At 40.2% G+C, this 27,162-nt stretch overlaps 2 protein-coding genes across 7 annotated transcripts; both read right to left on the reverse strand.

Moving 5' to 3' along the window:
• Positions 1-4: 4 nt before the first annotated feature.
• On the reverse strand, positions 5-18,308 carry mllt1a (MLLT1 super elongation complex subunit a). 5 transcript variants are annotated; one of them, XR_013301402.1, is made up of 14 exons: positions 18,175-18,303; positions 17,570-17,837; positions 11,036-11,216; positions 8,576-8,658; positions 7,732-7,875; positions 7,509-7,634; positions 6,004-6,633; positions 5,834-5,924; positions 5,264-5,375; positions 4,982-5,081; positions 4,674-4,751; positions 4,383-4,454; positions 1,062-2,686; positions 5-987 (listed from the first exon to the last, which is right to left on the reverse strand). XR_013301402.1 is itself a non-coding variant. In XM_077607616.1 (13 exons), the coding sequence occupies exons 2-13, from the start codon at positions 17,579-17,581 to the stop codon at positions 2,558-2,560; spliced, it is 1,746 nt and encodes a 581-aa protein (XP_077463742.1). In that variant the 5' UTR covers positions 17,582-17,837; positions 18,175-18,308; the 3' UTR covers positions 5-2,557. The 5 variants fall into 5 exon arrangements, 4 of the variants coding, with proteins under 4 accessions (XP_077463742.1, XP_077463740.1, XP_077463741.1 ...); XM_077607616.1 differs by having other exon boundaries at positions 5-2,686; positions 4,683-4,751; positions 5,834-5,921; positions 18,175-18,308; XM_077607614.1 differs by having other exon boundaries at positions 5-2,686; positions 5,834-5,921; positions 18,175-18,306.
• A 3,324-nt stretch (positions 18,309-21,632) lies between these two features.
• acer1 (alkaline ceramidase 1) lies at positions 21,633-26,761 on the reverse strand. Of its 2 annotated transcripts, XM_077607468.1 has the most exons (9): positions 26,614-26,761; positions 26,473-26,550; positions 26,246-26,327; positions 25,537-25,649; positions 25,327-25,441; positions 24,207-24,345; positions 23,700-23,837; positions 22,954-23,091; positions 21,633-22,881 (listed from the first exon to the last, which is right to left on the reverse strand). In XM_077607468.1, exons 3-9 carry the CDS (start codon positions 26,250-26,252, stop codon positions 22,704-22,706), a joined length of 828 nt encoding a protein of 275 aa, XP_077463594.1. In that variant the 5' UTR covers positions 26,253-26,327; positions 26,473-26,550; positions 26,614-26,761; the 3' UTR covers positions 21,633-22,703. The 2 variants fall into 2 exon arrangements, with proteins under 2 accessions (XP_077463594.1, XP_077463593.1); XM_077607467.1 differs by lacking the exons at positions 26,473-26,550; positions 26,614-26,761 and having other exon boundaries at positions 26,246-26,411.
• Positions 26,762-27,162: the final 401 nt, after the last annotated feature.

Consider the following 27,162-nt stretch of genomic DNA (forward strand, 5'->3'; position numbering starts at 1 on the left):
TGACAACAGTTCTTCATGACTTTATTATTATGATTCCAAAATTAAAATTACATGTCTCGTCTACGACAACTTGTATCATACGGCCACATGGTGGCATTCCTATGCCAAGCTTGTCTTTTTAACCGTAACCAGTTGCTCGTGCGGCCAGTTCTGCGTTGACCAAAAAATACCGATGGCGCCATTTTCTTCATCACGACTTCTTTTTATGCGTTATGATAAGCCCAGTAAAAGAAATGACGATCCTTTATAAATACACACGTGCCCTCACTAAAACGTTAACATTTGGACTCAAGTTTTTTTTGCGTCTCCATTGTGGTGTAAACCCACGACACAATCGTCCCCTCAAATGGTATTGTCCAAGCGTCATTGTTTTTTTTCATGTGGACCAGATGTCCGGCTCCCTCTGTACTGCTCCTTTCCTATGACACGTCTATGGCGAGGGAGCGCACCGTCGCTCGAACCGTACAACGATCAAAAAACACAGGAACAAACCCTTAAAAATGTCATTTTGTTTTTCGCTTAATAGCTCCCTGAACAAAAGTGTGGAGTCCTCGCTCTGGTCCAGTTATTGCGACTGGAAGCAGACAGTGATTAAGTTGAGGTCATCCAGCAAACATCTGCGACACCTGCTTCTTGGTGCTCAGCTGTCATACACAAAAACATACAGGGGAACATCCCAGAAAAAAAAAAAAACAGTTTAGGCCAAAATTAGCTTCAAGAGGCATGTTTGTTGGTGACAAATAGTGACAGAACATGCCTAAGTTCAAGACAATGAGATAAAAACAAGTTGGAGAGGGAAAAAACAACAACCAATCTAGTATTATCATATTGCATGTAAATATAGTATAAAATCCTTAAAAATACAGTTTAGGTAACTACTGTAAGTACTGAAGTCATCACAGCCAAAAGTGCAGAGGTCCAGAAATAAAACATTGACTTTTTCGGGTCTGCGTCTACGCCACTGACCCGGTCACGAGTGCCAGGGCCCTTAAAAGAAGAGCGGGTCAAACGGTCAGAGTTCACAAACGAGGACGTACAGCGACTAGAGGGTGCGTGCTTACTTGTTTTCTTCACGGAGGCACGAGGTGGATGCACGGGGGGCCAGGAGGGGCAAACCTATTTCCAATTGGCGGGCAGAGGGACGGCTTCCGCGGCGGCAAGCAGGCAGACGCGAGTGTTAAAGCTACACAAAGATCGGAATAAATACACAAAAGGCAGAGTGGCGAAGGTGTGGACCTCGACCTCAGCGGGCTGCTGTGGTGTTTCTCGCGCTAACATTTGGCAGTCATGGCATCTCGGTGCCGCCGATAGCGTACCAGATAGCGTTTTGCTGCCATCCCGCCGTATCGGTGAGCGATTGATTGTAAACCTTTATGAGCAGCCGCAGCAGCCCAAGTCCACAGTTACTACAGTTAGTTGGTATTGTGGAGCCCCACATAACAAAATGAACTTGTGGCGCAAAGCAAGACGGTGAACGCTAGCTAAAATATTGTAGTTTCTACACAGATGAAGAAAAATGGCTACGAGGATCAAACGGCCTACAAGGACACTGAGGAAGAAAAAGGAAGCCATTAAGACAATACCGGATAATCAGGCAGCCCAATTAACACTTGATCTCCCTCTTATTCAGAAAGTGAAAAAAAGGGGGGAAGGGGACTTTTGACACCCACCTTACACTGCAGAAAGGCACTAGAGTGGGCTTGTTGCTGTTGGGTGTAGAAAAATAAAAGCGATTTACATTCATAGCTCACGAGTCGTTAACCGCATATCTGGGAGTAGAAACACAAATGTATTTGTAGAAAAATAAAATGTAAAAAAAATTCAAATAAAAAAATAACAAAAAAAGGGGGCAGGGGGCACGTGGCCCCTACTTTCCTTATTTTTGGATTCCGGGAGACGAGTATGGCTACTTTTGTTAGTTTGTAAAACCCACCAGTAGGCAAAGCTGGAACACACCGGGGACCAGCAGTGGAGCCCTTTGGTGCACGCTGACTTGGGAGGGATGAAATTGGGGTGGGGGTCAGAAAAGGTTCTGCATTTGGACAAAGAGGAAGAGGAGGGTGGCGATTGGCCACAGCTCAGCTCTCAGTGCAAAGGAGAAGTCTACAAGATGCAGGTTGGGATGTCGGGAAAGGAGAGATGCCGCACACGTCACCAGCACGCTTCTAGTACATGTCAAGCCGGGCTGCGCGTTTGCGTTCTCAATGAAGAGTCCGTAACCATGAATGCCTACTGCAACAGAAAACCGTGAGAAGGGAAGTGGAGTGATCTTAGGAGTGAGAACGGGGAAAGAGTATGTGAAGGGAAGGCAGCCCAAGCTCGGGAGTGGGTGGGGGAGTTCAGGGCAAAATCCACAGGTCGGTAGTTGAAAAACGAGGAATTCCTGGAGTGGACTTCCTCTGGTGGTGTGGCGTCACCATGGCGTTCCCCATTCACGCCTTCCTCCTCTTCCTACCTCCCCAAGTGTGTGCTTTGTTTTCGCGCGTGCGGCCGCCCTTCAGCGATTCGGCCGGGCCGCTCCTCGAGGGGCCGTCGCCACCTCCCGCGCCGCTTCTTGTCACGTGGCCGTCGCTTCCAGGTAGCTCTGTAGTTTGCGGACAGTGGACTCGTCCAGTGAAAAGAGGTCAAAGTCAAAGGTGGTATTGGTCACATTGAAGTGGCCCGTCTCCTCGATAAGGTTGACGATCTGTAAGAAAGATCATCATTTGAGTCAGTCATTTGTATTTTAGAAAGCTATTTTCAGCAAAATGAGCCTGTCACATCCTAATCTCACCTATTGCCCATCTTCATATTCTACTAGGTGTTCCCCCTCCCACAGTGTCCCCGCAGTAAGGGAAATCACAAAGATTTTGAAACTAGAGATGTCCCGATCCAATACTGAGTATTGGCGCCTGAGTGGCTATTTCTGGAGTATCGGAGAGTACGGAATTTGGTCATAGGTTTGGATTTGATCCAGTATAGTCGCGTCTGTTTTCAGTACCATTTTCTGAAAATCAAACAACCATATTTTCACGACTATAAGGCGCACTAAAAAGTCTTAAATTTTCTCCAAAATAGACAGGGCGCCTTATAATGTGGAGGGCCATGTGTAAGCTTTAAAGCCTGACTGAGAACACTTCTTGCGAACCACGCTTCTTATATAAAGAGAAGGCGGACGTGGGTGGGGTCAGACGCTAAAGGCACGCCCCTACAAGGTACCCGTATATAGTGTGGTCATGTGTTTATTGCAAAACAATTTCGGTTTGGTTTCTAAGGCCCCCCGCAGCAGCGGTGAAAAACCAAGTCACGAAAATGAACTCTGAGCTTGCTCTCATTCCCGGAGGCTTAACTAAAGCGCCGGGCTAGTTACGCTAGTGGCCGCCTGGACGAACATGTCTGCTTGCACGGTTGTTCGAGCTTTTGTCAAAGCCGGCATCATTTCTGTATAGCCACTTGCCAATGACGGTGACTCTGACAACGAAGAGAGGGAACCCGGCGTTTTCGATGACTCATTTGGACAATTGTTCAATTCGGACACAGAAAATGAGGACTTTGATGGATTTGTGGGTGATGATGACGTGAGTACATTGTAAAATGGCTAAATAAAGTACAACCAAACTCAGTTTTGCTTCCATTGCCTTTTTAAAAACGTGTTTTTAGCGTGTCCGTAGGTTTAAGCTGGTGTTTTGCCATACCTGGCTGCGCCTTTAAAAGCGGTGCGTCCTGTGTGTGTGTGTCAAATACAGAATTAGCACTCGTTACTGACACTGCGCCTTTAAATGCGGTGCGCCATATAGTCGTGAAAATACAGTACTAGGAAAACGTATTTGCTCAAAGCGACTGCTTCTCTTTAGTCATAGTAACAGAGCATCATGTAATATGTGTTAATTTTTACTGTTTGTTTTATTTTTACTGGTCTAAAAATATGGTTGGGGCGGCCAGTGGAGGAGCCTCACAGTTTTGAGATCCAGAACTTCTTGTGTGGAGTTTGCATGTTCTCCCCAATGTGTGGGTTTTTCTGTGTGACTCCGGTTTCTTCCCACATCTCAAAACCATGTGTCCCACTTAGTACTATAGGACCTGCGCCAGGAATGTAAGGTATCGGATGCCCTGATGCGTGTCCTTGTACAACCAGCGTCAAAGTTCCACGGTTTGGATTGCACTTGCAGTGATGCAAACTCTGTATCGAACCGTAGTGATAAAGAAGGAGTCGTACTGAAAGCCAATTGCCCAATATTACTGGTCAAGCTACCTTCTCAACTCTGGATTGTGACCAAAAGAACAATACCTGCCTCTATCTATAGTGTGAAAGATAGAAGGACGAATCGAATCATTTTTAATACAGAGCAGCTAAAAGCAACACTAAGTTCATGACAATATCAAGTACCAGAAAGAACACAGACCTGCTGTAGGACATTTCGCTCCCTTAAAGCCATCAGTCTACGATGGAGGTCGACCAATTCTTCAGTGTAGGCCTGAGGAGACAAGAGTGTGTTTGAACACTATTACATAATTGTAAAATAATATTTAAAAAGATATTGTTGTATTAAGTTTTTTCAACAAAACCAGGCTACATCGCAATTTAAGAAATATCCGTCCTTTGCGTTTCAACGGATGTTTGTCAAATGTCAACTTATCTTAACGGAATCAAATGGTGTGGTGAGGGTTGAAGGATAAAAAGTGGAGTTATTTACCCTTCCTACCTTGTCGTATCCCTTCTTCAACATCTTTTCAGAACGGAATGAGGAATCTGGACTCTTTCTGCCAGACACCTTCGCTCACCACCATACAGAAAGAGAGATTAATCATCACTAGGAAATATAATCACAACTCTGTGTTTGTTGTAAAACAAATCTAAGATGAAAAAGCAAGATCAGAGGGACTTTGTGTTTGTTGAATATTTTACCATAATTGCCAAAAGTTTAGAAAAGTGAAACAGTTGTCATCGTTCAGAAATGAAGTCAGACAGTGCCATTGAAAGGAGCCACAAACAAGGCCTCACTTTATTATTGGAAGAGCTGTGTTTCTGTGGGGGAGGAACAGGGTCTCGACTGGGGCGGTGCGAACCGTCACTGCTGTCACTCTCGCTGTCCAGGCTCAATCTTACAGGGGAAAGAGGGACGAGTTCAGAGGTCACGTACAAAGAGACTCTTCATTCGCCGAACGTGGAGGTAAGTCACTTTTCATTAATGCTTAGTAAATGGCATTCTGAATGGATCCGAAAATGTCAAATTTTGTGAAAATGTGATAAGCAGTCATGCCCGTTGTGTTTGAAAAGACTGACCTTGAGTCACGGTTGGGGGGATTGGCCTTGACAGGGGTCCCCTCCTCTGAGCTGCTGTCATCATCGTCTGACTCCTCTGACTGGATCTCCTCCACCATGGATCGCAAGGGACCTGGAGAAAACCAAACCGATTAAAATGGCCCTCTACCAGATTGTTCAGGCTTTCAACTATTGTTGTACATTCTTATCCAACAGATATAATTACTAAACATTCCAATTAAGCCTTTGGAAGTCAACTAGCTAACACAGAGTTGACTCAAAACTGAAGACTGTTATGACAGTTGAGTTAAACGCACAGAATGGCACTATGCACTAGGTAAAATGAAACTATGGTGCAGGGACTTAATGGCGGACAAGCCACAGGCGACGTAAAGTCAAAACGTCCTGGACATCATAGGCTGAGGTTTCTCCGTAATGCTCTTATTTGCGATTCCAATTTTTACTCAAAATCAAAATAAAATATATCTGGATATTTTATTTTTTGTGAACAGATAAAGTACTTGTATTAAGTATACAAAGCGCTTACAGGGGCATTCAGTTTTCCCATGAATGGAGTTTAAAATACTGCACCTTGTCCTGGTTTCTGCCCAGGCTCAAAATCCGATTCGGAGCTCGAGTCGGAGCTAGAACTCGAGTTGGAAGGACTGGAAGGAGCCGACTGCTATAGGAGGAGAGGGATGTTGGTTGATACTGAAACATCAAGCCCTGTAAGACCTTGAATCAAACAAAGCTCAAGATACCTCAGATTTCGAAGAAGCTTCATCTTCCGAATTCGACTCTTCAGATTCGTGAAGTTTTTTGGGTTCTTTCAAATCCTGCGTGTCATTTTTGCCTCTAGCCCAGCGACCTTTTTCCTTGGAGTGTTTCTTTTCTGCGTAAGGCTGACTGGCAGCAGATGACGACGACACACGAGGAGAACCGGTGAAAGCGCCGCCAGACGGGCCTTTAGGGCCCTCCGAGCTGACCTTTTTCTGCTTTTTCGTGCTGGGTTTGGGTGACTCCACAGTAGAGGGTCTTTTGCTGGGTGCTTTGGATTCTGCAGAGCCTCCCCCTCCCCCACCCCCTCCACTACCAGCCCCCCCTCCTTTTGGAGACATACCCTCCATCTTTGACTCCTTCAGAGTGAGTTTGGGCTCCTTGAAGGCTGCCTTGGGCAGGACTTTTACATCATCTTTAACCTTGGGGTCGGATGGCTTTTTTGACGAGGAAGAAGAGTCACGTGCACTCTTGCTGCTTCCGTCTCTGTCATTGTCCCCTTTTGATGTGGCTTTGCTTTCTGAGTCTTTTCGGGGTCTTTCACGGTGCTCCTTGGTCATCTTGTGCGGTTTGGGTCCTTTGCTGCTGCCACTACCTCCTTCTTTACTGGCTTCCTGGAAGTAGATAACACACAGAGGATCCTAGAAGCATTCCTATTATCTCAAAATGTTGTTTAAGTTTTCGGGGTAAATTCACATGGATATAAAAAGTATACACAGCCAGCCCTGTTTGAATATTAAAAAAAAAAAAAAATTAAGTTACATTTTTATTTTAAACTCACCTATCAACTCAATTGAACCTTAAGTAGAAAGTTAAGGACAAGAAAATATAACTTGTTCACATAAATATCAAATTTAAACTTTGTGGAAACACATTTGTCTCATATTACTACACTCCTTATTTTTGTGGAGTTGATCAGTGTTGCACATCTTAATGAATGTGGAACATAGTTGAGTCTGAAAAGATAAACTTATCAAGAGACCTAATTGGATAAATATTGAAAACATCACACTACACATTTAAATCTGTGTAAAAAGAGGCAAATATATATTTGTTTGAAAGTGTAAATTGGCATATGTTCTATTTGGCATAATCGTATTTATAGATTTTAGTCTTACTATAAAGTAAGTGAGAAAGTAAGTAAATTAAAAGACACTTATTATCTGTGACAGATTTGACTCCAGGGACATGATGCAGGGAGGGTTCAAAATTTCCCCTTGAACATAAAATGGCTGACAAATTCAGCAGCCGTGCTATTACTAAAAAGAGTAACAATTATTATCCCGAGTCAGCCAACTCGGAGGGCAGAAGTGACAGCTATACATGGGACAATACGACTCAGCTTGACTCTTACTAAGGAAAAAAAAAAAGATGGATGAATGGGAATAGGATTAACTAGCGAATAATTTACTTTTTAGACATAAAAAAAACTAATAAGGCAGTTTTTTTCTTCTCTTTTTTACACAAATGTCTTGGAAGCATAACCAACCTTTGACGCATGAGACGTCTTGGTTTTCTTGGGATCAGAGAAGGCTGAGAGGGGGATGGTAGGGAGGATTGGATAGTCCGGACTGGGTCTTGACACCGCTTCCGCCACCTCTGGAACCACCAATACCTAAATCAACAGAGATTCAAGTTACAATAGTACCGAGCTCCCCCCTTATCCAACGCTCCAATTTCACAAAATACAGTTGACTGAACATTGGCCTTACCCCCCCAGCTTTGATCAGCTTTTTCCTGAAATCTTTGGTGGGGTTGTTAAAGGTCAGCTTCTCACAGCGCAGGTGGTTAACAGGAGGATTGCCCTCCAAATTCAGAAACAAGTCATAGTTGAAGCAAACCTTTTTTGGCTCTTCCTGAAAAGAAAATCAATTTCATTTTTCAGCGATTTGTAATGTCAATAAAAGGAGCAAGCAAAAGTAACGATCCTATCACTATAAAACGATGGATAAAATGCACTTGAAATACAGAGCAAAATATGATTTTGAAACTCTTAAGGATCCTCTGTAAGGGGACTACATTAGTTTTCCTTTTTATTTACTCAAACGGCTTATGGTAATGATGAGACAGAATGATAGTTTATTCTAAGTGTATTTTTGAATTGTGTGGCTCTAAAGTTGACTAGTTGCATGCAATTAATTAGATTTTGGGGGGGATTGAGTACAAACATTATTTCTTGCACATTGTGCTGAAAAAACAGTTAAGAGAACTCCCATTAATATAGGCTAGAACAGTGGTAACCGATTCTGGTCCTCGGGGGTTCCTATCCAGTCTATTTTCCTTATCTCCCTTCTCCAACACACTTGAATCATCTGATTCAAATGATTTCAAATGATTCTAATCAGGATTGTTATAGGGTTTTTGGAGAGATTGCAGAGGAGTTGATCATTTGTTTCAGGTGAGTTTGAGGAGGGAGACATGGAAAACAAAGTGGACAGGTCCCCTCGAGGACCGTAGTTGGTGACCCCTGGTCTTGGTCTATGGCAGCAAAAACACATTTTTAGATTCTTCTGATAACTTGCTTATTTAGGCACTTTTATATTTTTGGTATCTCACCTTGTTCTTGAAGTAAACTTCAATCAGCATGAGGAAGCCTGCGTATCCCGACTCCTCCACTTTGTATGGGGGCTCTTTGCACACTGTAGAAGGAAATGGAGAAACAACACTCATCTGAATTACATAGGGCAGAGACCAATTTGAGTTCAGTCAGAAATATAAAAACATGCGTATGTGAAGCGACCTAAATCTGCAAGCTAGTGGTGAAAGATTTGCTTAGCTTGGTCATTCTACACTCCACTCAAATGAATTCATTTAGTGTTGCCTTTTGCTTTTGAACTGTTGAACCCAATTGAAAAAAAGACAACGAAAATATTTTCAGGCAGGGGAAGTACAAATACACAACTGAAACGGGATCAAAATAGAGCCATCACATTCAAGCTCACATTAAATGGCACTCAGCACACACCTGCCTCCATTTCAAGTGCCTCTGATGATCTCCAAATGAATGTCAGATGTTCCTATTGGCGTTTCAGGAAATGTTTCTAGTTCTTTTTTCTTTTTTAAATTGCCTTTTAAGAGAAGGTCTTAGAGCTAACACTGATTGTTATTTTAAACCACGTCAGAGTGAAACCAATCTCTCGTACACTCGTGGACCTTCCAGATGCATGGAGTGTCATAATTATTTTTGCTTACACGCCCAACAGGCAGGTTCAAGCCTGCCTGTAAGGCAAGAATGGGATTAGCATTATTCAAGTCACAAACTTGCATTGCTTCCTCTGATCATGAACAATAGATATGCCAATGCGCTGTAGCACCCGGTTACTGACGTATCTATGTGGTGGTCACATTGCGAGGGGCGTCATTCTCAACCCGAGCAGTGCATAAGTGAAATTAATTCCTAACTTGCCGATATATCATTCACACTTTACATTGTTGTCAATGTCAAAGAAGTTATTAACTCATTGGCTGCCACTGATGTAAAGCATTGAATGATCATGAGTCAGTGCTATTGATGGTGAAAGAAAGTGAAATGGATTAGACATCTGTCACCATTGACAGCCCGTGAGTTAATGCTTAGCATTTGATTTAACAAAAACAAACAACAATCAAACAGAGGGAAACAAATCATCCTGCTAATGAAGCAGGCAATTTAAATTTCAGCCAAAAAGCTTAATAAGACACTAACTCTCCAGCTCTATGGCAAATGGATTCGATCGTAGCTCAGATTCAGGAGGATCAGAATGGTTTTGTTCTGGCCGTGGAACGACAGACCAGCTCTATACCCTCAACAGAATACTCGAGGGGGTAGGGCTGTTCACTCAATACGTCTAAATGTCTTTGGTGGACTTGTAAGGGGTGTTCTGGAAGAATGGGGTATGGACTATTGGCACGACTGGTTTGTTGTCTGTAAGACAGATTTTTATGTGCTTTGCCGGTAGTAAACCGGAAAAATTGCCAGCAAGGGTTGGTCTTCTCCAAAAATGTCTTTTGTCACTGATCTGTTCAGACGTTTTATGGACAGAATGTCTACGCACGGTCTAGGGCCTAAACCGGATCCCCACATTGGCTAGACTCTAGCCAATGTGGGGATTCGGTTTAGTGGCCCCTGTATTGCATCTGTGCTTTTTGGAGATAATGTTTTCATCAAACCCCAATCTTTAACTCTCATTGTAGAGGTCCGCAGCTGAGCGCGAAGTGGTTGGGATAAGAATCAGTACCTCCAAATCTGATACCATTATCCAATATCGGAAAAAGTTGAAATGCCCTCTCTGGATCAGGTCTTTTCCCAGGTAAAGGAGCTTCATTATGTTGGAATCTTGTCCACACGAGAGAGAAAGAGCTCGACAGGTGGATCGTGAGGCGTTTGCCGCGATCCGAACTTTGTATCGTCTCGTCGTGGTAAAGAAGGAGCGGAGTCAAAAGTGGAGGGAGCTCTCTATATACTGGGCGATCCAGTGTCCTCATCTAGGGTTAGGTGCTGCACATCGTGACCGAAAGAGCAAAATCGCAGATGCAAGCGGGCAAAATGAAGCGGAAGAGTTTCCGGTAACTCCCTTAGAGATAGAAGAGGAGTGAGGAGCTCAGTCATCTGAGAAAGGCTCCGAGTAGAGCTGCTACACCTCTGCATTGAGAGGAGCCACATGAAGTGGCTCAGGCCTCTAATTAGGATGGCTCTTGGACGCCTCTCTGCTGAAGTTTTCTAGGCATCTCCCATTGGAAATAAGCCTCGGGCTTGACGTAGGACATGTTGCTGAGACAATGTTTGCCAGCTGGACTGGGAAGACCTTGTAATGCCCTTGAAAGAGCTGGTCAAAGTGAAGTGGGAAGTGGGAAGTTTAAGTTTCCCTCCTGATGCTGCTGCCTCCATGACTTGACCTCAGATAAGCAGGATAAAATGGAGGGATGAAGTTTTTCAAGTGCGTCTTATAGTCCAAAAAATACTTAAGCATAGTATGCCGTATGTATGTGTGTAAAATTTGTCTTGTAGGGAGTGTGTGAATGCTGTGGCTGCCATACCTCTCTTGGGTTTGGGGAAGCTCTCATGCAGTCGGAAGACAACTTTATCTACAAAGTGCTGGATGTCGCCATTCTCTGGCCCTCGGACAAAAACCATCCAGTCGTGGGTGAAGCCTTCTGATGTTACTTTCTTCCTCAGCTGAGCTCTGTGGCCCAACTCCAGTTTCACCTGCACTGTGCACTAAAAAGATGAGAACAAAAGTAGCTGTCAATGCTTGGTCTTTTCAATTTTGTACCTAATGTCTATAGCAAGTGCAGAGTCATGAAGAGAATGAAACAGACCCGAAGAAAAAGGACCTATTCCATCAATATATACCATCCATTCTTGACAAATTTTAAATACTACAATGGCCAAAGCTAGCACTAGTTCTACTACAGCGCTGTAAAAATAAATGAATAACACATTTACCACACCAGAAAAGTGATATTGTGAATAAAATCAAACATTGAATTTTTATTTTCATTGCAAGCAAATAAATGTCAACTTAGCATAATTACAAGACATTCCTGATCAAATTAATTAAATCCAATATTGTTACTTGAGGTAATTATGAACAGTACTCTTATACATCCCATCCCCCCAACCCCAACACTTCAAAATCCAAAAATTATTTGAGTTGGACACAAATATAAACTATTACTAAGTGCGTGTAACGTTTGATAGATATATAAAGATGTATTAAGATCTGTTTGTATCCCGATCCAAGAAAAATGTATGAGATACCGAAAGTATGTCAATATAAACTCGATTCCAATCTGCACTCTCCTCCTAAACTCAACCAAATGTTCCTAGTGCTAGCTTACAAAGAACTTTCAATTCTTGTCACATTGATTTGACTCTTGTCTGACGCATGCGGGTGATTAGCTCTTGGAGAAGTAATTAGTATATGGGTTCACCCTGGAGAGTGAATTATTTTAGTGTTATTTGTTCAAGCAGACTGTCTTTGTCTCTTTTTGAATTGCACATAAAGATCAGTTTGTATTTCATGGCCATTTTATGCAGAGATTCGTGTCTTCACTTCATTGAGAGAAGTGGAAAATTTAAGTCACAGTACTAGAACATTTTACACACACATACAAGCATGCTGTCTATGTGACTTAGTACAATATGGAATGTCAACAGTGAATGGGTTTTATGTTGTTGTTGTTTTAACTGGCAGATTTTATACAGGATGACCTCCCTCCCTTTACACATACCCAAAAGCAAGCCTCAAATTTGGATAGGCATCATTAGTTGACTGTGGGACTTTAGGAATAACTCCTGTTTTTTTTTTCAGAACATAATAGATCAAAATAAAATAGACATTTTAGTTGAGGTTGTAAATAAATGTAAGAAATGATGCTAATATTTAACACAGCTTGTTCATTTATTTCTATACTTATGTGACTTTACAGAATGTTAAAAATTGTCCTGGTAAGTCGGCAAATGTTTTGCTTTCAAATTCACTCATTTGGATTCACATTTTCTAAATGCGTTCTGTAATACCTTCATTTTAAAAGGTATCTTAAGTATGAACGGAACCTGGATAAACCAGTGGGATCAAATAAAGTGGCATGGCAGCGCAATGGCTGCCGCAGAGAGTAGATTTCCATAGATTTGTCTGAAGGAGAAAGCACATTGCTGGGATATTTTTCTAAGCAAAGAACAATGACGGCACGCCTGTGTGATGGCCGTGTGTTTGTGGGAAGGTGCCCGATACATATTGGAGTGACTTGTGAGGAGGCTACGGCACTGGCTGGAGAATTGGATAAGGATGTTGTTGACACAATGAGCAACAGAGTATGGCATTAGATTCCTGACACTCACATTACGCTTATGGAATGTTGGTATGAATCTGAAGCCATAACAGAGAGGTACTACACTGTATTTCTGTCGCAGGCAGGGGTTAATCATATAAAGATTTGGCTTCAGCAGTGAGTGTGTCATGAGCATGGATTGCAAGTGTGAGAAAGGGTTGAGGGGGCATTAAAGGTTAAAATGATAATTAAGTGCTCCAGCCAGTGATCACATTTCAACAGGGCACACGTGCACTTCACGTGTACAGTCTCACAACACTCAATTGGCATTTTGCCTGTCTGGCCATTCTGTGGCACTAATGCCCTTAAAATCCAACCTCCACCACGCCTTACCAGAGTCCCAACAACCACTAGGACCAGCCTCATTGAACATAGAAATCTGAAATGGAGAGTGTGATTGGATATAATACAACAAAAGAATAGTGAGGGCTATAATAGTTCAAAAGAAAGTGGAAAAAAATAATCGTAACAAATTGCTTCAATGTGGGAAGGAATAACAAATGCATACAGTTCAAACTTTTTGCTGCCCGATCAAAGAGCAAAATACAAAGGGCAATTCAGTATCACTGTTTGGGGGCAAAAAGAAGGCAGGAATTCAGTAATAACATGAGCAATCATCTTGTCATCCCAACCACGGTGCTCGCAATACAGAGACATGCACACAAGTCTCATGACAAGAAAAACAACTGATTGCTCATCAGCATTTCCAAACAAAGTTGTACTCCCAATAGACCGAGGACGCCCAGTGATCCCGTATGATCCAGATTGGATTAAGGAAGCTTTACATCTGGCTGAGTAAAGATATAACAGAGGGCAACATACGTATAAGTATATCCACGTTTACAACAGATCCCAGCAGTTCGCCTCTTGCAGCTTATTGGCGCTCACAGTCAACAAAGTAGGCATGTAAGGAAGAAATTTATTTTTTTTGGATGTGTGACTGATTATTACAAGACAAGCCTATGCATTGGTCCTATTTCATTCCTGTTATTCGAATGGGGTAAAAAAAAAAATCGACTCAGCACTCACTCAAGAGACCATAGTGTGTCTTCCGGTACTTCACTAATAGGGATCAAACTCTTATGTTGATAGCCTTCACAACTTTATTGAATGATGACATCATATTAAGAAATCCGATAAAACAAGAAGGACCATGCAAAGGTTTAACTCTTTAAATGTTCAATTGAAGTTGACCTTTAGTAAAACCAGTTCAGGCTGTAGCCTGCCTATTGTCATCCACAGTTAGCTGGGATACGCCAGCGACCCTTGTGAGGATAAGCGGTATGAAAAATGAATGACCCAGAGCACCCTCCTGTGGCAAAATATCTGCTTTGAATCACGTTTTATTATGTTGACATTACGGTTCAATTATTTGCTTGAACAGCAACATGCAGCTGGTGGAGTTTTGGCCCATGTAACGTATTAATTGCCATTTAAAGGACATTTGTAGCAACAACAATTTTTTTCTCAGCAGACTTATCTTTTGTGATTAACCAAATCAATCAAAATCAATTAATTTGGGGGAAAAAAAACTTACTTTGGAAAACAATGATGAGCATTTTCTCCATATTTTTGGACATCTTCGACCAAACCAGTTTCTGAATCATTATCAATTTAATATAATGTCCTGTTATTTTAAAAAAGGGAGGTAAATGAAAATATACTCAATATTTATACAGTATATAGTATATGTTCTTTCTTTCTTTCATCTTCCATACCACCCATCCTCGAAAGGGTTGCGGGGGTTGCTGGAGCCTAACCCAGCTGTCTTTGGGCGAAAGGCAGACTACACCCTAGACTGGTCGCCAGAGAGACAAACGACCACCCGCACCCCGATCGTACCGCCACCAGCGGGAATTGAGCCCGCATTACCCACATATCCTGTGATTTTGTTTTCCACTGTACAGATTGCCCTTCAGAGTATTGGACTGTCAAAGGAAAAAAACTGCGGTGCCGCCATCCTTAACATGAAAAATCTGGCGTCCTTCAAGTGAAATGTAAACTCATCCAGCTTTCCCTGGAGCCTTTTGTGAGCAAGCCGGCGAAAGGAGGAAATATGGGTTCTCTAAATTGATATTAATGTGGCTTATTCTTGCATCCTAAATGAGATGTACAGTAAAATAGTAATGGCAGTTTGGCCGGGGGACTTTTATTACAAAGACACAACATTACATGGGTATTTACTCAATACTCACCTCATCAGTTGTTTGCAATAAGACCGAAAAGGACCAACACAAACAAAAAAGTTCTTTACGGTGGAAAACCCATCAATTGAAACCAACCATGTGTTCATCTCCGGCATAAAAGCGAGTGGTTAGCGTGCCCACCTCACAGTTCTTAGATCAAGGGTTCAATTCTGGGCCTTTCTGAATGCAGCTTTCTCTTGGTACTCTGGTTTCCCAAAAACATTCCAGGCTAGACTGCTTGAACACTCCAGTGATATGCTGGCATCCAATTCAGAATGCACTCCACCTACTCCCCATAGTTGCTGGGATATGCTACAGCACCCCTAAAAAAATCTAGGGAGGATAAGCGGCACAGGAGATGATAATAAAACTATAATGCGACCTAGCTTCCACATATGGGGACCTCACATTTTGGGTCATGTACATGATACTTGTATAAAAAATAATAATAATCTGGTCTACATGATCCAAAATATGATGTTCACCCACATACATTTGTGGACACCAGGTCTTTGTTTTTTTATTACCAAAAATTGTCAATCGCCATTTAAAGGATTAGTTAGAATTAGGAATGTTCCAATGCTTATTATCATTATTATTATTTTTATTATTTACTTCTGATCGAACCTGCTATTTTTCAAGATGTTTTGTCAATATTTGCCATATTTTTAGACCAGTAAAAATAATGCAAAAACAATGTAACCAGTAAATGACAAATAAATGTTTGTTATTAGTTTCTACAGAGAAGTACCCCCATTTGGCAGCCATGTTTGCCTAGTGGTTTGATCAACAGCAGCTAAAAAGCCAATGGTTCTAAAATGCACCACGACACAGATTGAATCTAATCTTTTAAACAAATGTGATACTCTGATACTCCACAAATGGCCATCTCAGGTGCATGGAATATGACAATAGAACTACTTGCATATGGAAGTAGAACACACCAAACAAATGCTTGAGGGCATTTTGAATGCAAATGTCTTCCAAATCTGATCCAACTACAACTGAGTTTATAAAAATAATGGAAAAAAAAACATTACGTTCGGTCAACTTTAAAGAAATAATCAAAGAGGGAGAGTGGGGGAGGCAGTATGTCTATATGGGCAACATAGGGTCAAAGGGTCAAGACCTGCTGAAGACCAGGCACGACGGAAACTAATCAGGAATACAGTCAATGAAAGTGATGCCAGGTGGCTCCTGAGCAGGAGTCTTCAGACTTTTTTCCTCCAAGAACTACTTTTCAAGGAGTGAATCTTCCACAATTTCCCTTTTTTTCAGGCCACCGACAAAGCCCAGCACTAATTTACGTTGATGTACCTTCCATTAAACTCTATCAACATGTATGGGAGCAGCAGGGAACGGGGGTGAAAATCCACTTTGAATTCACGCTAAAGTTTACTGCGGACATGCCAAATTCATAAGAACCCAACTAAGGAACCCAACAGAAGGGCTGGATCAAAATGTTATTGTCTTGCGATCTACCAAGAGCACCTTGGCGACCTACCGATAGTTCTTTGTCGATCCACCGGTAGATCGCGATCTACGTAATGGACACCCCTGCTCCAGAGCATGTGCCATGAACTTCACTCAACTAAGAAATGCTCAGTGGAACAACACCACGTGATGTGTCATCGGAAGCATTTTGTAAACTCACATCCAACGCATATAACTTTCCAAAGTACTACAGTCAACCCAATCACATCACATCACTCTTCATACCCAACCTTTTTTCCTAATAGTGTAGATTTTGAAAACATTGGCCTCATGAAAGCTGCCAATCAAAGCAGGCATAGGGTTCACATTTTTCCACATTGGGTTTTTGCCAGACCCCCCCATAGTCAGAGGTATTATATTGAGAATAGTGCACACGCGTTAACCATTAACCAAATGTTAGCCAATATGAGCTGGATATTTCAAAATAGTAATGTCCTGGTCGGCTTTCTAGTCCAATTGTGACAGGTATCAGGCCCTCGCCCCGGCTGAGCAGCCACGAGCAGAGGAGGGGAGGACGACCGAGCCTTTCGCCTTTCGCCTGCGCCTTGACGCGGCTTCTTAGCTCTTAGCCAGCGGCCGACCCTCCCCTCCCTCCTCCGGTTCTGGAAACTGGCTCAGTATAGCCGGACCCAACCAGCATTCATACGCTGTGCGGGGTAACTCATAATTCCATTAGACTTGGAACCGAAATAGCGCATGCTAAATACCGGGTGTGTGGATGTATGTGTATGTGTGTGTATCTTTGTGCGGTGGTTTGTGCTACGCAGCGGCGCCTAATGGAGCGCCGGAGTGAAGCTAGTTAGCGGCAAATGCCGATGTATGAGCGGCCAGCTAGCATAGCTCCAGAACCAAACAAGTAGGAGTTCTATAGCAGTCGGGGCAGCGAGGTTGTTTTTTTTTCTTCTTCTTCTTCTTCTTCTTCCTAACGCTCCCACTCTCTCACCCCCTCTCGCTCGCTCTCTTCGGGCGACTACAACAGAGGATTCATTCCTTACTCTATCAGCCGCCGGTATTTTCCCCGAGAAAAGTTGAAAAGCGGAGACGGAAGCCGCCCTACCTGATTCTCCATGGTTCACTGGGCTCAGTGATGGTTGTTTTTATTTACAGCGGCGTTTGCGGAGCGTCTCCCCTGCCTTGGCTCCTCATTGTGTGTCAATCCTGGCGAGAAGCGGAAGGCAGACGGCAAGCCTCCCCTCCCCGTCCAGACGCTGCGCTGGCAGGCTACCCAAAACAGAAAGCTCCCTCGGCCAATGGAAGGGCGACAATTGCCGGGTCTCTTGAAATTAGCCAATGGGTGCTGAGTAAAAGGTGGGGCTTCGCTCTTCCTGCAAATGCAAATGCAGCTTTTTGTGATGGTATTCTCGAGTGACAGAGGATGCGTCCCAATGGCTGTAGCTCTGATTCAATTGTAACATGCACATGGTGTAATTGATAAATAACGATGAATCGCGCGGTAATCAACGCATGATATCATTATATAAACGTGTTCTTAAAAAAAGACAACAAAAAGTAAATGCTCAATTTAAAGCACCGCTCTTAAACAAATACACTGCATTTAGATGCATAATGAGACATTCATTCCACTAAAATAGGGCTTTTAATTCTTTTTTTCAGACTCAAGTTATTTAAAAAAATTGAATCAGGAAAAAAAGTTTAACTCACCGAAAGCCATTGACGGCCAATCCAATCTGAATGGAATCAAACGGATGGATTTGATGTCTATAACTGGAAATGTCGATTAATGAGTTAAGGGCTACACATATACACAAAAAAATCAGAGGTATAATATATAATATTGCATACATTCATTCATCTTGTCTTTTGTCTCTCCTCAGAGGATCTCAGAGGGTGCCAGAGTCCATCCCAGCTAAATACAAGCAGGTGGCAAGGTACACCCTGATATGATTACCAGCCAATCAGAGGGCACAAAAACTAAATTTGGGCACACTTGGGAAATCCACAATCTAGTTAGTATAAAATTTTGTGACATGGTTGTGGTTAAATAAGTTCAAATAAGGTACAAAGTACACAATATCCTGCTTTGCAACGGTACTCAGAAGCTATATAGAGTTGCAAAATGCATAAGAAATACAAAAATAAAATACAAAACAAGAACAAATATTAAGCTAAGGTTTGTTTCAGTAAATGTAGGAAATATGTGGAACTTTGGAATTGAACTAAGAAGCTGTAAATCGCTTGCTGTGTTTATAAACAGGTTAAAAATTGAAGTGAGAAACACAGTAACATTGATCAGCTATAAGTCGATAAATAGCAGAAATGCTGCAATTTTTGGCATTTATTACTTAGAATATAATGAAAATTGATTTTTCCCTAGAAAGCAGGTATATTGATATTCAAATGTTCACGACTGCATGCTTATGTATAATGTATAGACATGTTAAGCAAGTGAAAATTCAGTGCAACTAAGACAATATAATGATATAAAAATAAATTTGCCAGGGTGTTTACTCATGAACTGTATGTAGGTTTGTTGTAGGTGAGCATGTAAGTGCACTTATATGTCGTTTTCTACACAAACTTTTTAATATTAAAACAAGTGTAGCTTTAAAATAATGATTAGGACTAGTTGTATTATTGTTTAACTTCTGACTGCCGTTTGAACATATAGACTGTAATAAGTATTGGCCATTTGTGGTTATTTTCCCTTGAAATCGTTTATTTCTTAAAAATATGTTAATATGTTCAATGAAAAACAAAAACAAAAGGATACTACTCATATATTACCATCATATTGCATTGATGCTTGCCAGCCATTCTTTTTTATATATATTATATTATACATACTGAATACTTGAGCCTATCCTCAGGTGACTTTAATTTTGAGGAATCGGATTGAGATAAACAATCATTCACAGTCTCCAACATGAGTAGAAAAAAGCAAAATTTTCACGAAAAGGTAGAAGCCCAGATTCAAAACACTAACCTCCAAATGGTGGTGGAATGCTAACCACTTGACCTACAGGGCTGTAAATATCTTGAAACTCTGGAAACAGATGAGAGAGTAGGCATACACCACATGTGTCAAAGTGGCAGCCCGGGGGCCAAATCTGGCCCCCCGCATCATTTTGTGTGGCCCGGGAAAGTAAATCATGAGTGCCGACTTTCTGTTTTAGGATCAAATTAAAATGAAGAGTATATATGTATATTAAATTTCCTGATTTTCCACCTTTTAAAACAATGATTGTACATTTTTAAACAATTTTTTCTGTGTTATTAGTTCAAAAATGATTTTGTAAAATCTAAAAATATATAAAAATAGCTAAAATAAACATTGTTTTAGATCTATAAAAAACTGAATATTCAGGGCTTTTAATCCAGTTTTTTTTAATCAATTTATAAAAAAAATCCTAAATATTATATCTAAAATGGTCAGGCCCACGTGAAATCAAGCTGACGTTAAAGCGGCCTGCGAACCAACCCGAGTCTGACACCCTTGGCATACACTATACCTAGTAATTTAGTTATAGTTGTTTATCGTAACAAACATAATATATTGAGTTTCAAAAAGTTACACAGAGAATTAGAATATATGTGCTGAGCATCTAAGATTACAACACAAAACTATTCAGATTATTAAAAACTGTTGCGTTCTAGTTCATCGCCAAATGCATCAATGGCCTAAAAACGTTTTATTATTAAGTCACCAAGCATGTTCCAGTCTAAAAAGAAAGGGAACGTTGTAGTTTATATTCTTATTAATACTGTCTTTTCCCCCTTAAAAGTCAGAGGGTGTCACGTCTCCTGGATGGAGCACTTTGAAGTGAGATTATTGGGCCTCCACTTTGGCCCACAAGGTCACCACTCTCTCACTTTGGCTATACTTTGTCTCTCCTACATAATCCATTTTGCCTTTGAGTCAAAGTAGGAAAAGAATTCCCACTTGGATTTCAGACATAAGGGTGTCTCTCTCATATTGAGACATCAAATCTTTAATCCTCTTTTTCAATTGGAAAGAATAGAACAGAACAAAAGTATCGTGAAATAGATTTCACATGCAAGAGTTATATTATCATTTTAAATATGCTTTGATTCTTTGCCGATATTGACCATAAAATACAATGGCTAGCTGCCTTTTTTTTAAATCCCCTAATAAGACTTCCACTCCCATATAGTAATCATGAATGTTTACTTGAAAGCAGGAAACGCATAGTATTTGCAATCATCACTATCATGACTATGATAATGAAATCACAATGTTTTAATTTATTTATTTTATTATTAATGCTAATGTGTGCAGGAATGAAAAAAATGGCTGCTTGCCATATGTGGATGGAATTAGGAACTGTGCATATTCTTTTGTAAATATATTAAAGACAGGAGAAATACATTTTATGGAAAATACTGAATACTTTGTAAAAAAAAATGTTTTGTTTTTTGTCTTAAGTTGCTAGCAAAAGTTGAGGTGTGGCTTATGGACAACTTAGTATACATTGTTTACAACATATACTGACAACACAGTTGTTAAAAACAACTGCTAATGCAGTCTACTGAGACAATTTTTTGTGTCATTCGACATATACTCGATGCATCATCAATTTCTGTACTCTCTATTAACTTTTTCATGCACACATTTTATTTTGACAGGGCACTCATTTGTCTCATTGGTCAGCTGGGATAGGCTCCAACACCCTCCGCGACCCTGATGAGGATAAGTGGTATAGAAAATTAATGAATGTAAACATTGTTTCTTTTTATATTGTGGATTTATGCATGAAAAAACATGCATTTTGCAACATGCATGGTGGGATGGGGGGGGTTCAGGTTTGTCTTGCTTAACTTTGCCCGCTGTAATTTGTTTGGTCTCCTTCCTCCAAATTATTTTTTCTTTTGAACGAATCATTCGCGACTCAGACAACACAACAAGCAATGCCAATATCAGTGCAAAAATGCTCCTCCAAAATATCTGTCTCCTGTATTTGTTCAATTTTTTTCTAATTTATCAAAGTGATATTATTTATAAATTGACAGGTGAAAAAAATACATAAAATAAATAGCGTTATTATCATCATGAATTATATTTTATTTTCTTGTTTACATTTTGCCTTGCTTTGATGTCTACTGGTTTTATTTCTCTGCTATCTTTAAAAATGCTACATCAGTGCACAGGTGAAACCATTTTATTGGCAATATCTTCAGCTATTTACATTTAGTAAACAAACATTCAGCTATTGCTTCAATTGATTCCAGAACCAGAGATATATAGTTGTTGTTGTTTAATGAAAATATTAATAATAGTAATAATATATAAATAAATAATAATGTCCACATGAGTCCATAGGAGGTCACTGTTGAGCCTTAACATGCTGCAAAATTTTGTTTTTCTATGTTTTCTTGGTCATTTACATTTACATCCATTATTTTATTTATATACACACTGCAATAGTAACAACAAAAATGCTTTAAACCAATGGAATGGAATTTTGATGCAGCTAACAGATAATTCAATTGAACAAAACATAACATGATTAAAACTTTGTGTGCACATGCAAATGTTTTACTTTACTGCGTTGACATGAAAAATGACCTGGCAAGTAATTCTATCAAAATTGTACAACACCTAATAAAATACAGATAAGAATATACAGTCTGGGTCGATGGACTAAAATGAAATAAATGATTTAAGCAAATTAGCATAAAACACACATTTAAAGTATCAATTAATAATATGTAAATACATAGTATATTTCTGCTTTTACAAGAACTCACGACATTGTCGTACAGTGAATCTATAACATGATTTGATATGATTTGTATATGGGACAGATATTTTTGCATACATATACATTCACAAATATGTTTAAGAAAAAATACAGCGTTAGTGGTTAGTTATCATTGAGAAAGAGGTGTTGATTTAACACACTATATTATTACAGTGTTGCAAAATGCACGGCATCATACTAGATGGGTTTTTTTCAATTTAATTTTAATTATGTACATTTTTTCATTAGTGTTTACATTATGAAATCTGTGTTTGACACCTGAGAATTTTGTATACATCTGCTAGGTACTTGGCATAAAGTACATGTAGATCATGCATGTACTATAATGATTATGAAATGTGTGCAGGTTTCTTTAAAAAAAAAAAAAAATCAGATATTTCTATTGAAACATAATAGGTAAGAGGTTGGTCTGCCATCAGTTACTTCAGTGTAAGTGGAGAAATATTGTCATTAGCACCGTTTGAGAGTCTTGGTTGTTCCCTTTAGGACAATGTGAGGTATTCCAAGTGCCCATTTATCACAAGGCCAGTACTGCAGTCCAGGCAGTGAGTAGGGGATCTCATAGTTGGCATCCAGGTAGGCTATAAGTGTGCTCCCATATGCCACAGCTATCACGATCAGAATGTGCCTGCCGGTTAGGTCCAAGTGTCATTAAAGCTCAGATTTCACAACTGAACTTGTGGAAAAACTCCAAACTTACCAGATACCATGCAAGTAGCAAAAGTTTAGCCTTTGCCAAAACCCACAGCACGCGCGATCGCTAATCCAACATGAGATAGCCAACACCCACAAAGCCACAGAAAATTTGGCCAATCTCAAAACCTTTTGGTCAGTGCAGCTAGAAAAAGAAAATACTGTTACTGAATAGCCGAAATGCATTCATTCACCACCTTATCTCAAAAGATCTACTTTTCAAGGAGCCAACTTTGCACGATTTACCCTTTTTTCCCAGGCCCCTGACAAAGCTCAGCAGTTATGTATCCTGATGATATACCTGATGCCATAAGGGCCCAACATAGTGTAGGGAGGTGGTAAACATGCTTGGACCTGCGATGGTGCTGTTTCCCAGCTCAAGTCCCACCTAAAAAATTTACTACAAATCCAATCCTTGGATCAAATCTTACTTTTCATGCGATTTACCAATAGTAACTGAGGGATCGACTAGTAGCTTGCGATCGAAATATTGAGCACCCCTGCCACAATCTTTAAAGTTAGGATGTTCTGCCATAGCAATGATACAATGCAAACATATTTTCTCAGATCTGGGAAAAACATGATTTTAACGAGTCTTGATGGTGATGAAAACACTGCCACCCCCCGGAAAGGCAGAAACTTGCACCAGCACTGTGGTAGTCGAGCATGCTGAATACTGAGCTAAAAGCCCCGCCTTTGCTTCCTCACACAACATATCAATATTTAATCCATTTACGTACTATAGTCTCCTACCATCTCAACTCAACAGCTAAAATGTAGAGCATGTGGAGGCCAAAGCAGTTGAGAGCATAAGCATTGATGGTCGGTTTGACAAAGGAAGACACTGAAGTGACGACAGTAACTACCAGGACGAACCTTGAGAAGGTGGACCTGCATGAATGACAAAGAGATCATTAGGACAAAAAAAGAAAACTGTGTGATAGTTTCAGGCATTCTTTAAAATTTAATTTTCCTTACAAGCCATCTCAGAATTAATTATACCCCTAAAGATTGAGGTGGAGCTCCATTCTAATGAACTCCCTTTTGTCAGTTTGACACTAAGACGGTAAGACTGTATTGTTTCTTGTTGACAATGACTTCTGTTGGAGCAGTTGAGTGGGCTCCTCAGGTTTCAGAGTGGTGTGTGTTCAATAAATGAATAGCATTCACTTTTATTAGAAGGCATTGGAGCGAGGAGCTGTAACTGTGTCCCAAATGACAACGCAGTTCGCAATAGCTCTTGGATTTTTGTTGCATTACCTGTCCGTAATAAAAGAAGGAAACAGTCTGCGGGGGAACCATATGGCGTACCCCGTCGCTAACACCCACAAGATTGACAACTCATCCAGCATCTGGCCAACAAAACTGAGAGTCATGTGGAAGTACGCTGAGAAGATACCTGTGAAAAGAAATAATGAACTAGTAAAAAGCCTTTTTTAACATACAGATATACGAAATCAGGAGAAATAGTTAATAGTTAGTAGTAAAATAGTTTATGCCCCACTCCGCCGCAATTTTAAAAGCCAGCATTCAATTTTACTGTTTATCCTTACAAGGTTTGCAGCCCGTTATGGGTCTCCCCGAATCAGGATGTACCCCATAGTTAGGTGGCATAGGCTCCAGCACCCCTGGGACACTCGTGAGGATAAGCGGCTCAGGAGTTGAATAAATTAATTTACAGTACATCGAGAAATGATACCGTGGTCTTTTTGAAAAAATTGAGCCAACTGTTGTTTTATCTGATAACCGTTGGATCTAACGTAGCAAATTCCTTTCTCTCCTCATTTTTTTTTTAATTATGGTGAATAACTAACATTTTTTGAAGTCTGGCAACAGCACAAGCTTCTGGCCATAATATTATATTCTTTATAATACAATCTTCCTTATTCATTATTGGGTAATGCAGTGTTGATTATAAACAACAGGAATTTCTTACCCTCATCAGATTGAATTGAATTAAATTGTTTTATTGTTATTATTATAGAAGTATAATGAGATAGTAAAGCTTCACCACAAAGTGGACAAATAAAAAAAACAAAGAAACAGACAAATAAATATTGAATACATAATAACAATAAATACATCATCAATAAATAAGTAAGAAATAAATTAGTCAATAACATAAATAAGTAGAGGTGCACAAATAACAACAACAAACAAATAGATAAATAGTAATGATTTAAAAAATCAACAAATTATAGTAATAAATAATAAATAAATAGTAACAAATAAATAAGTAGTCAACATAATAAATTAATAGTAGTCAACATAATAAATTAATAGTAGTCAACATGAATAAATGGTCATGAATACGTAAGTACAAAAGTGACTTAAGTGGTTAGCACCGGAATCGTACATTTATTTAAGGCTTGGGACTTACCTACAAATAACATCATGACCCAGACTAGGTGAATTGCTAAGTTCCTCTCTTTGGCATAAGGGTGAAGAAGGTAAAGCATGATGGGAGATACAATGAAGAAAATGAAGCTGCTAATCTGTGAGGTGAAAAAAAACAAGCTTTAGGGTTTTCACTTTTGTAGGGTTGTCACTCTTCAGAAACTCATGGGCAATTAGCTTAAAAGAATCTTACAGTGTTAAACGACTCCACCACATGGTCAGAATATTTGTAGTTGTCTTCACACCAGTCGACCTCTGAGCTTTCATACGAGAAAACACCTGCTATCCTCTCACTAAAGTAGAAACCTGAAAGACAAATGACAACCTGAACAATAAACCGTCAAAAAAACAAAATAAAACATGCAGGAGGACAGGGGGAGTTATTGTGTTAGTGGTTTATGGAAATCGGCTCCCCCTTTGTGCATTTTTATTCAAATATACCTTTGCTTACATTGATAGACTCTTTGTGGATTTCACATGGAGTGCAATGAATTACAAAGTCAATAATCATGTAACCCGAGATACTGCTTTGTCAAATAGACAATGATTTTGATTCATACTAGGAGAATTGAAGATTTCCTGTTTGTATGCAACAAAACACCATTAAACAAAACTTATGTTAGATCTCTTTGAATTTATTTGTTGTCTTGAGAAATGCCTTGGAAATATTCTTGCACTTGCTTGCTATGACTATGTTTTAAACTAAACCTTTTTTTAAATTCAAATGTTAATCGATAAATATTATATTTGTACTTTGCTATAGCCGACAAATCTAGACAGATGAGCACAAGGATCTGATTTCCTACATCTGTTTACACTGAGAGCTCTAATTTTAATAGAATACTCCTATTGAAAACGATGATGGAAAAGTCAGAAAAGTCCTGGAAATAAACTTGTCTTACCTCCCATGCCGACGTCTTGCTTCCAGTGCCTCCACTCTTGAAGTGCTGTAAGGCTCCAGGTGACTCGACAGGTGAATTTTGGCTGGGTGGAGCATCGAGGCGCGCAGGATTGTGACATCAGCATGCACAGCATTTTAACCACAAGACGATCCATGTGAAAAGTACTGAACCGTTTGTTTCCGGATCGGCAAGCATTTTAGAGCAAAACAATAGATGTGAGTAATTACTGGTGCTGTTGCTTCTGTCTGTACAGGTCTTCTTTAGGGAAAGGAAGCTCAACCGGTCCTTCTGCTTCTCCCGTGTGCCTGCGTTTATGTGTGTCTGTGTTAAGGGTACGTTGTCGGGTTGACGGCTGTTACTTGTCTTACCTTGTAAAATTATTAACATACTTGATTCTTGATTCTCTTCCTTTGGGCTTTCCCCATCAGGTTGTCACTCACATGCTTTGTGTGACAGTTTATTTCATTCATGGTCATTTTTTTTACCTCCTACATTCTCTCCAGAATTCGTTTGGAATTTGTATTATAAACGAAGAATATCTTTACTTCCTCACTCTGCAAATCGAAAAGCGTAATTTGGAAAAGTAGTGAAGCAAAGTAGAATCAGGAAGAATCAATCATAAAATATGAACAAATAAGACATTCTTCTGCTGAATGATACCAAGTTTTCCATTTCCAGGGATCCCTCGCAGTCTAAATGAGCATGGAAAAATAATAGACTAATGCTTCGTCGATACTTTTGCTGTTTACGTCTGCTAGAAAATTACAAAATCCACCAACTGTCAGGCCCCAGACCAGACTGGTGGCTGGTTGTGCCTGCCATCCAATCACAGGCCCAGCCCCTAATGACTCAAGCGCTTCCAGGTGTGAGTCATTAGCCAGTGAGGAGTATATAAAGCCACCAAGAACATGACCACG

Source organism: Stigmatopora argus, chromosome 8, assembly GCF_051989625.1.
Source record: "Stigmatopora argus isolate UIUO_Sarg chromosome 8, RoL_Sarg_1.0, whole genome shotgun sequence".
Taxonomy (NCBI): Eukaryota; Metazoa; Chordata; class Actinopteri; order Syngnathiformes; family Syngnathidae; genus Stigmatopora; species Stigmatopora argus.